Raw genomic sequence first — 14,452 nt, forward strand, 5'->3', positions numbered from 1 at the left:
TTACCCTTCATTTTACTGGCACAACCTTTGTATATTGAAAAGGGGAGCCTCTCATGAATTCTAAGCAAATTGCCTTTTCAGATAATGCGTATGAATGATACACGGGAAATTAAAATAAAAAATGATTCAATGAAAATCATGCACTTTAACTAATTAATATTGGAAGTATTTTCCAAAACATCATCATCAGAAAGGAAGGCAGCTGAAAAGATTTTGCGACCATTCATTTCCAGTTCCACCAGCAACTTGTTGAATAAACTCAACTCATCCACTTGATATCTGTAATCAATATTATTTGGGAGGGTGAAAAATATCTCCATGCCTTCCATCTCCTTGTCTCCAAAGCTTCAATGTTATTTCTTTTGACAGAGATTATTCAAAATGAGTTTACATCTCCAGCTCAATGAAAACTGTCGATCCCGGAAATATGCCTGATGGATGCCTGATGACCAATAATCTCTTTGCCGGACAAAGTAAAAATTGAGGTGAAGGAGATTGTTTTGTTTCAAGCAAATATGATTTCTCAGCGTCCCCTCACCTCCCCCTTATCCTCTCACTCTCCCATTTGCCCTTTGAAGGGCCACACTAAGCTCTCCCATTACCTTGAAAGCCTTCTTATCCCGATGGATGGAGGGACAGATAAGAAATTCCTAAAAAGGGAATGCAAAATCACGGAATGGAGGGCTTCGGCAGAGAGGAGGAAAGAGGGAGGAGGGGTAGATGGGTGGAATAGGGTGTGGGTTGGTGGCAACGATCGAAGGGAAATGCGGAAAATCCCGGACGGCTCTGGGGGGATGAGGAGACGGTCCTGAGGAGAGGGTTAGTAGTAGGAGGATGACGATGAAAGGAGGCCCTGAGAAACAAGGTGGAGAGACTCACGATGTCCCCCGGGGTGCCCTGGGTCTCCCGCAGCGACCTCTGCTTCGCCAGACGCTTTTTCTTCTTGTGCAAGGGCCGAGTCTCTATGATCATCTCCTCCAGCTCGAAGGTGGGATCGCAGTTCAAGTGGTCCTTCTGCAACGCAAATAATATTCATGCAAGGGCGGGGTCTCCGATTCCCAAAGACCACCACTTGGGCACCGCTTACGGTAGCTGTGGTGGCAATTCGTCATGCACGGGCCTGGAAGGGCGCCAAGTTTACGAGTATACACAAGAGATATCGAGCGATAAAAAATATACACCATGGGCGATCATTTGCCATGTTAATTAAGCAATTGCAACCGAGGAACTGGCGCACTACCGCGCATTGAAGTTGCGGGGATAGCCATCGATATTCAGCAATGTTAAAGTTATTTTCTGGATGTAATATAGTTATAATGAAAATATTCCATTATATTATTAGGAACATAATGGATCATTTCTATAACAAATAGTGTTTAAAATTTGATGAGCCCACTTCATCAGGAGTTAAAATTAGATTTATATTAGAGTAAATGGATTGATACACTAATTACCGTATTAATTCTTTATGTGCACAAAAAAACAGTTAAATTTGTTTAATGGTGCACTGATAATTACAATCCGAGTTTAAAATGTTAAGAAAAATCTTGAAATTGAATATATCAACTCTGATTAAGTGACCTCGAGTTCATCAGACCGTTATATTAGACACGCATACAAAAAAACCACAATTATCAACCTGGAGGTTGTTTTGACAGGTGAGGATAGAGCCCACTTAGTACTAAGCTCAACGGCGCATGAAATTCACACATCAGGGTAGAGGGGTCAGCTCATTTCCCCGAGTCGCCAATAGCTTCCCAAGAAGAAATGGTGCCTGAAATGTAGATTGGGTGTAGCTGAGGGCGCACGGAGGCGTCATCCAGAATCTAACCCGGGCTCTCAGGTCAGTTGTCCAGCCTAACCACCCGACTTCCTGGTCCTCTAGATGCATTAATGCCAATTTGATAGCCAATCAAAGTCAGCCCTTTAATTTAAAATGGAACACCATTACCAACTGCTACTGTTTCAAAATAAATATTACCATATTTAATCAGAAAAAAGTTCTATAAAGTCCATGAGTTAATCATACACTTTAATTATTTTCCTCTGATGGTGAATGGTTTTGAAATAAGTACCTCTATAAAGGATACTGGGAAATATGTTTCACCTTATAAATTATATGAAATGAAAATACTACTTGTAATATTACAATGTAGTCAAATAAGGGACTTATACAAGTATAGTTTAGGTCATTTATTAGAGCGTATGTTAAAAATAAATGAAGGCGAATAACTATAAAAAATTCATTAAGGTAATTGAAACGAACAGCGAAATTTTCATGAATATTCAAGCACCAATTAAGAGAACTAAATTGTAAAACACACCGTTACCAGAGCGGGATGAAATGGTAATGTGAGCTATTTAAAGAAATGTAACTTTTTCTCTTGTTTGTTTTTCAATCAGAGAAATTGAACGAAAACACTGCAGCTCATGTTACTGGAGTGGAATGGGAACAATGACGTACCCAACCTAGCACTGCCTAGTACCCTGAATATCCTGCCGATGCAATACCCATTAAATGAACCCCCCCCCCTCGCCCATTTCCCGTGGGTCTGACATATACTTCAAATAAAGGGAGAGGGAAACTGAAAATTCAATGGAACATTATATCGATCACGATAAGGTGTGCGGAACCGTTTCTAATAGGAATGTGAATTCTAATTATGCATGCCCGTAACACCTGCGACGCACACGCGTCCTCCGCAAAGAGCGGGCGGAATAATGGCGACACTTTTGAGTTTATCTCCATGCTCCCGCGCGTACTCTTAACCATGAGAAACGGTGGTTGCACACCCCAATCAAATAGTTTGAGATAATGCACTCGGAAAACACGTGGAGGCTAAAATTCTCCGCACGAGAGAAACAGATTGACTTATATTCGTGAGTCTGACGACTCACGAATGAAGATAAGGGCGACATTACATGAGCTAAGTACTTTCATTGTAGAAATGGGAGCCGTGGGAATATTTTTATTACGCGCATTTCCTATTTATTAGTACATTTCTAATAGCTATACTGCCTCAACTACTATTCAGAAATAGTATTTGCAAAATGTGCGTCTGAACAAACTACTACTACTGCTACGAACGTAACCGAACTCTTCTTTCTCTTTGTAAATCCGTTTAATGAACCAAGTTACCTTCACATTCAAATAAGGAAAACAGTGGAATGAAATTGGTGTACCATATTTTAATAATATAGACGAGGTAAATGAGTGTTACGTAGGAACAATAGCGATTCCAATGAAAACATCGAGGAAAGAAATTAATTTTAATTAATGGCTAAAGATTGAAGGAATGAAATTTATATAAATAGGAGGAATGAAATCCACCGAGGAACAAAATTTACCTAAATAGCCTTATATCTAACTAATTTTTCCATTTCACCCTTAAAAAATAACAAATTGGACGCGGAGAACATTAACAGTGGCATTTAAAATATAATAATTACTGATATAGTGCCGCATATCGGTCCTGTAGGATTAAAAATTATTAAATTCTACTTAAAATTGAGTAAAATAGGCTTGTGACGCCAATTAACCGAATAGAGTACAAACTAATCGCATACTTTTTCAGAGGCGACTACTTGCTGAATAGATTTGTGGAATAAATATGAACGAGAAGACCTATGAGTCTTCTCGTACAGGAATGGATCGGATGAAATACTAAAACAGTTAACGAAAAACGTGGTGTCAAAGAAATATGAAGACTTGAAGAGGCCAGCCGATTGGATAATTAATCGGAGAGACGCGTAATACAAATATCAAGATTAATGATCAATGGTGAAGAGGTCTTAAAAATGAATGCCTCGGCAACAAACCTGCGATTTATAAATAAGTACACTTAACTATTAAAAAAGGCAAACTTTAAAGGTATCTCAATCAAATTATGAACCTAAAAAAATACGAAATATATGCATAATTTCTTCTGAGCATTGACGAGAAACTTTACATGCAAAGATAATGGACTATTTTATTAATATATGTAATATTTTTTCAGAATTTTAGGGTTGAATTAATCAAAAAGATAGTCAAAAGCCTGCATCTCATTTAGAGGCCAGGGCTACGGATTGTGTACAAGGTTCCGGGCTCATGGTGTAGCCGTTTTATTTGAGCAGCCCCAAATAAAATCCAAAGGTGGTCCTGTATTCTAACCAAAAGAACGTCGTGGAAAACCGCAGGCGGTGCTGTGATAGGATCTGGCCTTCCTCTTCTGTAAGCGGGCAATTCACCCCCGCTGGGCTTTTCTCATGATAAACTTCTCTCCAGTTTATCAATTTCATGAATCTTCAGGTTGTTTAATGTGGGTAGATGACATGATATGTTTAATTGAATAAAAAATATCATTAAAAACACTCATTTCGTCTCGAAAGCGAGATGCGCATTAGCAACGGCAATCCTGGGGTCTGGTCCCCATATGAATAGGATAAGACAACGGTTGGTGTTTGTTGACTACTGATGGTCGCTCAAAGACCATCTTATCGACAGTCCAATAGAGTCGCAGAGATGATCTTACGGGAGGTGTGAAAGGCGGCTTTAGCTGCTTGCGCAGCACGGCGTCGAAATCCAATCCGTGCATTGAAGGCTCCTCACGTAGGCCCTGGATGCTCTTCAGTCGATTCTCTGGCTTAACACACAGCAACTGAGGGGAGAGAAGCGCAAACAAACCGTTTTAAAACATGACGCTAGCAAAAAAAACTAAACATTTGCGTTCAATTATATTATGTTGTATATTATTTTCACTCTTCTGACATGAATTTGCTTTGTTTTACACCCAGAAAAAACCTTGCAGCAAAATTATTATTATTATCATTATTATTGTTATAACCAACATTTAAGCGTAAACCTCCGGATAATTTTAAAACCACTGTAATCGACGAGGAGGTTGGTTGAATCGACGGATTGTGGTTAATCACCATGTCGTGTGAAATTTAACACACCTGGGTCATATGGGAGGCATTTCCTTTGCCTATGCCTTCCCAGGAAGAACTGGTAACCGAAAAATCACACGGCTTGAATGAGGCTGACACTGCTCAAAATGATCACCAGAAATCGATCCCAGGTTCTTCGACCAGTATCCCAACACTACACCTTGCCTCCCTGATCATTTAAAGAAACATGGAGCTCAATAGTTTTATTTTTATCACACATGGATATTTCTAAGGACAAGTTCTAACTTCCGTTGAAATTAAAGTAATCTATAGGAACTTAAATTTCGGTTAATGCGAAATAAATCCATTTTCAGCGGTGAAAATGTTTATTGGTCATGAAACAAATCTATTTGCGCGCATGAATCTAACGTTTGGAATCTCGAATAAAATATTTACTCTTTCCAAACAATCCGCAAACGGAGTCTGGTTGAAGTATTACCAGAACTTAATGGAAATTGGCAAATAGTAGGAGGGAATCGTCAACATTTGTAACGAATCTTTCAAATAAAAATGTAGCAGTTGATGGTTAAACATTTGCCCACCGAAACTCGCATCCCATTCCTACGCATAAAATTCCTGATGTGTAATCCTCTATGATGTTGGAATTTAATTTTAAAATCACTCTTAAGAATCCACGGTATAACTGCGACAGCGTCAGTAATATTTATCGAGTGCGAGCTTAAATAATAATAGCGAGAAATTTAATTGTGAAATTCAAAATTTCATTAGAACAAAGTTTTCTCATGGAACGATTATTTAATCAAGTATACCAGTTCCTGATTGAAAGCATGATCATATGACCTCGACGTTTTGGAAGAGATTGCACGCTCCGCTGATCCTGCGTTAAGCTATATTGGCAGGGACGATGATACAATTCGCGGTAGGGTCACCCATGCCTGATAGGCCAAAGGGTGGGAGCCAGACAAAAAGTAGTCCGCGCTGCGCCTGATGAGACGACTGCAGAAGTATCCGACCCTAGTGGCGAAGAAATTTAAAGTGATGGCGTCACGCTAAAAATAATAATTAGTAAGGTACGGGGAAACCGCCTCGATAAATTATTCCAAGAAAATATGATGGATTCCAATTTGAAAACTAATCCCGGAAACTACGAGAACTAATCCATAGGGCGGATGTCGGGTCGGGCAGCGTGGAAGCAAGGCCTCAGCGGTCGTCTTCACATGAAATACTCGGAACTCCAGCTGAAGCGGCTGCAGTAAAATATATTGGCAAAGAAGAGGAAACAAACTGCAGGAACTGCAACTTGGAATATTAGGACGATAGTGATCATGGAAAAAAAGCTGGAAAATATGAAGGAGGGACGAAAAAAAAGACGAAATATTAATATTTTATGAGTTAAGGAATTGAGACGGAGAGACAGTGGAGATTGGTTGAGCGGTAAGTTCAGAGTAATTTATAGTGTGGCGGGATACAGAGAGGCGGAGAAAAGATGCGGTGATATTAAAGCAAGGCTTAGGACGTGGGCTAATAAAAATTGAGGAATTAAGCGAAATAGCATTATACGTGGAGGTTAAAGCAGAGAAAACACAACAGGTTTTTATATAGGTTTGGTTTTCAGAATTAATCCCGGAAAATATGGGTTAAGCGTATGCAATTAACAATTAGAAATAATGTTGCATGTTGTTGCAAGGAAATACTCGATATGGTATGGCTGGCAGTGATTGGTATGTGCTACTGGCCGAAGGGAGAGAGATAATTGCAATGTAGAAGTGAATGTTTTAGGGATAAAAATTACCGCGAATAAATACCAGTTCACAATTGAAATATTTTAATTATTACAAATATTCAAACAACAAAATAAACATACAGGCTGGTACACGTACGAAATGACGAGAGATAGAGAGATTATTAGGCATATATTTAGGGATGGTATTACCAAACTTCCCCGGGGCGGATGCAAATTATCATATTTTAGTGCTCATGAAATGCAATATTAATTTCAAGAAGATAAAAAGGGAAGAAATGGATTTCTAAAACTTTAGAGGAGCTAAAAAATAAGAAACACCAGGAAGGCATCGACAAGATCCCTGGCGAACACCAAGGAATGGGTAAAGTAGAAGAAAGAAGGGGTTATTATTAAAATGAGACGAGGAAATTCGCAAATGAGACCATAAGGTCAGTAAATACGTAAAGGCTTAGGAAACTATGGGTTACGGAAAGAATGGTTGGTGAGATGGACGAGAGAAGGAAATGGAAGAATATGAACAAGGAGCTAGATAGGAGAAAGTATAGGGAGAAAAATTAAATATGACGATAAACCAATTATACGAAAGAAACGTAGTAGAGAAAGAAACGTGCAGATATGATTAATTCATTGAGATCAAATGGGCTTCACACTGAGACTGAAAGAATTGTCAGGAAGGAAGGAAACCCATTCAAACTATGAGACGCGATAGGAAATCAAAGGAGAAGTTATTCAGCCACCCAGGAAAGAATATGAAGACAATAAAGAAATATTAATGGAGAAATTAGTTCAGTGAGTTTAGACACAAAAATGTGTATGAACAATAATATCCAGTGTAAAAATACAATGCAAATGATGTACCTAATTAAATTAAATACTCGAAAAAGCTTTTCATTCAAAATTATAAGAAAAAGCAGTGCAATCCCTGACTTTGTCCAGTATCTCGAGGCCTCCAATTTTTTCAATTATATGCCTGGCAGAAATTGATTTATGTATTTAAGAAGGGTAATATAAACTTCAAAACCTCACTATTGAATTTGCTTGCATATTTTTCGTTTTCTATACATCACTGACCAAAAGATATCTAAAAAATTATGAAGGGGTTAAATTTCCTCTAAAAACTCATAGAATAATATTTTACGTTCATTTGAACTATCATTTAAAAAAAAAATTCTTCATTTTTAAGACAACCACCTGCCTTCCCTTAAATCTATCTTTTGGTCTGATTCATTACCCGGAGGTTGCTCACGTGAACTCGGAGAGAAATAATTAAGGGATCTTATTCATAAGGCAAGAGACGCTCGATAAGATTCTGATTCTGAAAAGGTTTGATGGATGATTATGAAGCGGTCTGATTATTGCAATCACGTCTCCGTACCAACAGCATGGCTCTGAATTTTAAGAATCCATGAGAGTTTTTGTGCTCCCACAAATTGTAGCATGCAATGTCACCCGTGAATTAAAAAACCGATTCATCATTGCAGCAATTCTCGTTTTAGGTTATGAGGAATATTGAAATATAATGATGGTGAACTGATACGGTAAGTGTGCGGGACCGGATAGTCTACAGGAGGGATGAATGAGTGTAGAATCGGAATCATTGAGTGCATGAATCGGGGTCATAGAGTGTTGAAAGGAAAGATTATATGAGACGAGATGGAGATCAAGAAAAATCATGATTTTAACACTAAGCGCGATATATTGTATGAAAAGGTGAGAATAACATAGAATTTATTTATTACTTGAGTTTTTTTCCGTTATCTGTCATCAGTGAAACTTCTGATCCACGTTTAATGAACTGTTGATGACCTAAGCTCCTTCCCAACTCTCTTATTTGTAGATCGCAGCGTATGCGTTGGCTAGGAAAGACTGTCAACCAATCTAACTGGGACACATAAGGATAACTTGTAACGGGCATTAAGGCAATGTGGCCCCAATTTTATCGCTCAGGACAACTATCTTACCAAATCATGCAAACAGAGGCAGTTACACCACGAGCAATTCTAACACCTATTTTTTAGATGGATATAGCTGAGGCAACAACGTAACTCAAATACAGGATCGAGTCCTGCAGGGATTAAATATTTCTTCTACTGCCTACATCCTAAATCACATATAAGAAGGCGCGGGCCAAACGGTGTCGCGCGGTTCGTTGGGTAGAATTCTGATGAATGAAAAATTATCACTTTTTTTTAATAATTCAGTTTTTCAATAAACCGCAGGAAATAAAGCAGAAGAAATAGGAGGGAACAAGGCATACTTCTTTGTGGCTGCGAGGGAACGTTAGGCGAAAGTATCGAATTGGAAAGTTAAAATCACATGATGTAAATTTTATCCAACACATCCCAACAGTCTTTCTAGAATAAACTGGACCTGTAGCAAAACTTTTCCACATCTATCACGGAGCGGTCACACCTTTCTCATGAATAGCGAAAAAATTATCTTAGATTATGCTGGATTAACTCACTGATAGGGCGATATCTATACAGTTTAAGTCATTGATGCTGTCAAAAAATCACTTTTTTGTGAAAGACATGTTCCATTGCCGATTTGTTTTGCATGAATGTCAGTTTTTATAAGCTTGATGGTGCTTGAAGAGACTTTGAAAGAATTTTGATGCACTTCACAACAGTGCAAAGGGCCAGTTAAATTTCAATCTGAAACATTCTTCATTCAAAAGCACTGAAAATCTCGCGAAAATATGGATTTAATCTGAGTGACTATATGTTTCATTAAAGCGTTAATCCCAACGAGATTATTTGTTTTGGTACTACAGTAGTTGAGCAGTGCCTTTTACTTAAAATATCTCCGAAAGTTAATAAAATCAAGATCTCCTCTGCTCAAGTTCCTCTTTAAGTGCGCTAAATTTTTACGTTTGGCATTTATGAGGTAATAAATATTTATGGGGTGGAATTATTTTGGCATTCGTAATCACGAGGCGAAATCCGCTGATTTCGCTCGGCTGGATGCAATTTACGTAAGTGCGGGATTCATGGAAGGATGGTCACAGTTACTGTACCGAAATGAGAAGAAAGTCCATTGAATTTTGTTGACATACTTTTCATGAGTAAGGAGCAACTTCATATTAAATGGATTTACCGTGGAAAGCTCACAGGTTGTTCATGGAAAAGAAGAATAAGATATCCACTTCCATTTCAAAATGAAAACTGTAACTTTTTACTGCGGAAGTTCCAGCAAGGAGCGGGCTCGATTAATACGAGGGTCATCCGGAAAGTAGTACCCGTTCGTGCCGCATGAAGTGCTGACGACGCGAGTAGCCGCTGGACGAGGTCAGATAGCTTCAGTGGCTTGTCTGCCTTCTCTGAGCCAAGTTGCGTGACGCTAGCATTGCCTGTGTTGTTTCTGTGATTGTTTATAATGTTTAAAAAAATTGAGAACGCCGCCAGTTGTGAAGTGAGGGCAGTGATTAAATTCCTCAATGCAAGAAACGTTCGCCCATGTGATATTCATCGCCAATTAAAGGAGGTGTATGGAGACAATGTAATGGACGAGTCGTCTGTTCGGCGGTGGTGTCGCAACTTCAACATGGGGAGGGGGAACACACACGACGATGAGCGTTCGGAGAGACCGTCTGTCATTACAGACCAACTGGTGAGCTCAGTTGACGAATTCGTGAGGAACGATCGGCGCGTCACAATTGATGACATCTGTGAGCATTTTCCCAATGTTTCTCGAACAATTGTTCATGAAATTGTTAAACACCATCTGCATTATGCAAAAATTTGTGCAAGATGGGTCCCTCGCGTATCTCAATGAGCTGGCGGCGAAGGACTATGCAGCAGGAATACAGAAACTTGTCACACGTTATGACAAATGCCTTAATTTGCTTGGAGATTATATTGAGAAGTAGTTTAAAGTATCCTCTTTCAAATAAAATTTTTTATGTTTGTTAATATTTACTTTTGTGTCTTTATTTCACGAACGGGTACTACTTTCCGGATGACCCTCGTGTGTGTGTGTGTGTGTATATATATATAGCGAGAAAGTCTTCTCCAGCATCGTGATTGGAGTTCCAGGAATCTCATTTTCATTTCCATTACGGATTGTTTTTAATAATTAGTGAGGGCCCATGGTTGGTGTGAGGGGCCTAATGAAAATCTACCTCCGCGCGAAAATTACAAAGAATATTACGTAGGTGCCTCAATGTATTCATCTATGAACAGCCAAGATAAATCGAAAAGAAGATAATAGATAGAGGAAATGGTACGTGGTTTTGAGTTGGAAGCTCTTCAATCACTTTTATGCCCCTGTACTATGCCCCTTAGTCTATATTTCACATAAAAGCAAGCTTTCAAAAATCCAGATTGCTCCAGATCCAGTTGGTAGATTTACCTCTGAACTAATTTGATATTCTCGTATGAAATATTTCGTCAATCATGAAATCATGTAGAATGCTAACAATAACATAGTAGTGAATGAAATGTTGAGAGAACATACATTATGACAAAATTGAACCTAATACGGTACTGTGAGCATGCGCATGTATCAGACTCACAACACGTCATGTTCTCATAATAAGCTCAGCCCGTTAGCTGTGATCTGGAATGAATGGTACAATACAGTGAAGAACGCTGTCTAACATTCTCATCACAATTCCTAACTACTCTTAATTAAAACGTATTTCTATCACTTACCCGTAAATTTCGCACTTACATTTTCTTCAACATGCACACCTTAAGTCCAGTTTTTAATTAAGTATTAAACATATTTATAAATATATACTATTCCTCTTTATTAATTTAGTTGAATATGCAAAATTTTGCGGACAAACTCTTTCCGAGGAGAAAAAGCTCATTTAAAAACAATCACTGCAACACATTTATTCAAATTCAGCTAAAATTATCAAGTACCACAATAATGTTGGATTTCATACTTACAGCAAGGGACAAAGTAAGTGCACAAATACCACTGTTGGCACGATAAGGAGTCTCTCTTGCACATAACACGTTGAATACATTATAAATAACATTTATTTTCCTTAAAACAAATAATATATCACTAAATGAATATTTGGGGAAAACTTTTATAGAAAAAATTGGTCTTAAAAGAATAATTAGTGATTTAAAGGGGCATATTTAAATAAAAGCAAATAAAGCAGGGAGATAAAATGCTATACCTACGTTGGGACTTGGGAAGGGTTCATTAAATAAATGATCATCTATTAAGATTGCCAGAAGTATTGCCTTATGCCCTACCCACCGCCACGCTTGGCCGAAACGTAATTGTTGCATTGTAATGTTCATCGCATTAATCGCAAGAGGATGACTCCGTTAAAAGTTTTCACTTCTCATAACTTCCCTTGGCAATTATTTCTATTAGCCTTATGTCAAGCGACTACCGTGGTCCCTTTCTTCGATTGTTCTCCCCACTCTGATAATTTCTCTGTCTTTTTTTAGAATTAGTTAATTATTAATATATTCTATAATCATAGTAAATTATTGATATTATCTTAATATTATCATCCAAGTAAAAAATTAATCGATCATGTACTTCCTCTAAAACATGACTTCCTGATTTTTTTCGTATTTACCTATTACTTTTTTCTTCTGCAGCTTTTACTGTCAATTTTGGATTACATATTAATATTTCACATTCTTCGATGCCATTATCATCCGCCATATGTAATCGGTTTATTTATGTCTACTGGTATTTCAAAGGAGTACCTAATCCATTTACGATAATTAGCCTAAGTTTTAGTACCTATTAAACCAAATACTCAACAAATGTCCTTTTTCCTAAATACTGCTCCTCTCTCGCACTTAAGTCTCTCCCTCAATACCAATTAAAAATTACTACAGTGTTTTCTCTGGGAACGATAACAATTATTTCCTCCTACTATTCATGAAACCACCCACTTGTACCTAACGACGATGTTTTATCAACAGGCACACCGTAATAAACACTAAATACGTTGGTACGAATTGATTTACTACGAATAATATTCTATCACTCATTGGTCTATATTTACTACAAATCTTCATTATTTACCTTAGCCCTGAGTGGAATCACTTACCTTGAATCTAAAATCCTCAAATTATACGGATGCAATTGTATCAAGGCATAAATTCAATATTACGCATGAGTTAAAATATAATTAAATACGAGAACTTCCCGTTTGTATGATTGCTCATCAAAGTAAACAGTGTGTCTACTATGTACACTCATGATCGAGTCGTGAAGCGAATAAAATTCGATCTGGAATAATTTTTACTTCTATAATTTTTTGTGATTTTCCCACTGACGGCAATGATTGATAGCTGGATTCCGAATTCCAATTGAAAACACTCGGTACACTCACAACATGGATCTGCATGATCCACCTGTCTCGGAGATAGATTGGCAAAATTGGAAATCTTGAAAGTTCTCGACCACATTTTACTTGAAGAAGTTTCAAAAATTATAAAATAACACAATCGAGGTTCTTTTTCCTAATATAAGGAAAACGCAAGTAAAAAAAACGAATTTAAATTGAAAACAATATTGAAAAGCACCGCAAATACTCCTAGTAGAGAGTTGCAGGTGGAGGCAACTATTTAATAATTATGATTAGATTTGGTAAATATTCATATTACAATTCCTGATACGACTTTATTTCATAAAAATTAGGCAGAGATCATTTTCACTGGTGATAGAATGTTTAACACTGGGATAGGAGAGTGTTAGGCACAAGAGGCAAGATAGGAATAGGCATGATGGACGGAATAAATAGAGGGTGAAATTTTGCAGAATTAAGGAGGGGTATACTGAATAGGGTGCCAGATTTTACTATCGTTGGGAAGCTTAGCAATTGAGTGGTGCTTAGTTTGTGTGCTCACCTACCGTAAACGGTAGACTTAATTCAAATAATATATTTTTTGACAGCCAATGTAGTTACTGGCATTTATTACCTGTACGTGTTCGAGCGACCGGACGGCGATCCGCCGGTTCGACAGAGGAGAGGGGAAGCGAGTGCTGGGGTGTTAGGGAGAGGGGATGCAGACATCCAGCGTGGGGCGACTCACCTTTCGGATGAGATGGACGACGACACGGTGCCACGTGGAGGGGCAGTGGAGGCTCGCGGAGACGATCCGGCGGACCTCAGCGAGGGGCGTGGCAGCGTGGATGTCGAACGGCCGCACACCGTTCAGCATCTCATACGCCACGACCCCCAGGGACCACCAATCGACGGCGCAGTCGTAGCCGGGGCACTCGTCCGCGGAGCAGGCGAACACCTCGGGAGCTATGGGAAGAAAGACGAGCCAATTGAACGCCCGGACGGAATTTAGAACGTTGCACCCCTGGCCCTTCCGCCCAGTAGCTTAAGCCCACCTTAAAACCCCAGCGCTATGGCATTTTCAAGTGCTGTATATTCGTCCTAGCTACGAGAATAATGAGAAAATAAATATGAACCGAAAATAATTGATGGTACCCGGTGTCACTTCATGAAGTATAAACTACAGTAATCAACCCAAAGATTGGGTTGATGGGGATGGGCTCGCTTGATGTTAAGCTCAAAGGTGTGTGACATCCACACATCAGAGTGGGGGCTCCCTGTGCCGTCCGTGGTTTCACAGGAAGATCTGGTGTCGAAAAAAACACACAGTTTATGTGAAGCTGCCCAGAGGAGTCACCCGCAAGAGAACTCGGGCCCTCCAGTCAGCAGATCAGCGCCGTATACATTATTATAACGCCATAATAATTAGTATTATAACGCTTATAACGCCAGACTTAATGGAACACAAAATGCTTCAATGAAAGCAGTGACTTTTTTGCACCCCACTGGAGATTTTAGCTGGCAGACAAAGCCAATGGAGGAAACAA

The 14,452-nt window shown here is 38.7% G+C and overlaps 1 protein-coding gene across 1 annotated transcript in view; it reads right to left on the minus strand.

Annotated features, from left to right (window-relative positions):
• LOC139687560 (serine/threonine-protein kinase 32B) overlaps positions 1-14,452 on the minus strand; it is a 538,955-nt gene that overhangs the window by 2,684 nt on the left and 521,819 nt on the right. The window contains exons 7-9 of the mRNA XM_071584772.1: positions 13,654-13,871; positions 4,515-4,640; positions 880-1,014 (exon numbers count right to left, since the gene is read on the minus strand). Of these exons, the coding sequence (XP_071440873.1) occupies positions 880-1,014; positions 4,515-4,640; positions 13,654-13,871 (479 nt within the window). The remainder of the gene's footprint in view (positions 1-879; positions 1,015-4,514; positions 4,641-13,653; positions 13,872-14,452) is intronic.

The sequence above is a fragment of the Hetaerina americana genome, unplaced genomic scaffold (assembly GCF_022747635.1).
Source record: "Hetaerina americana unplaced genomic scaffold, ioHetAmer1.1.p SCAF_2, whole genome shotgun sequence".
NCBI classification, from domain to species: Eukaryota; Metazoa; Arthropoda; class Insecta; order Odonata; family Calopterygidae; genus Hetaerina; species Hetaerina americana.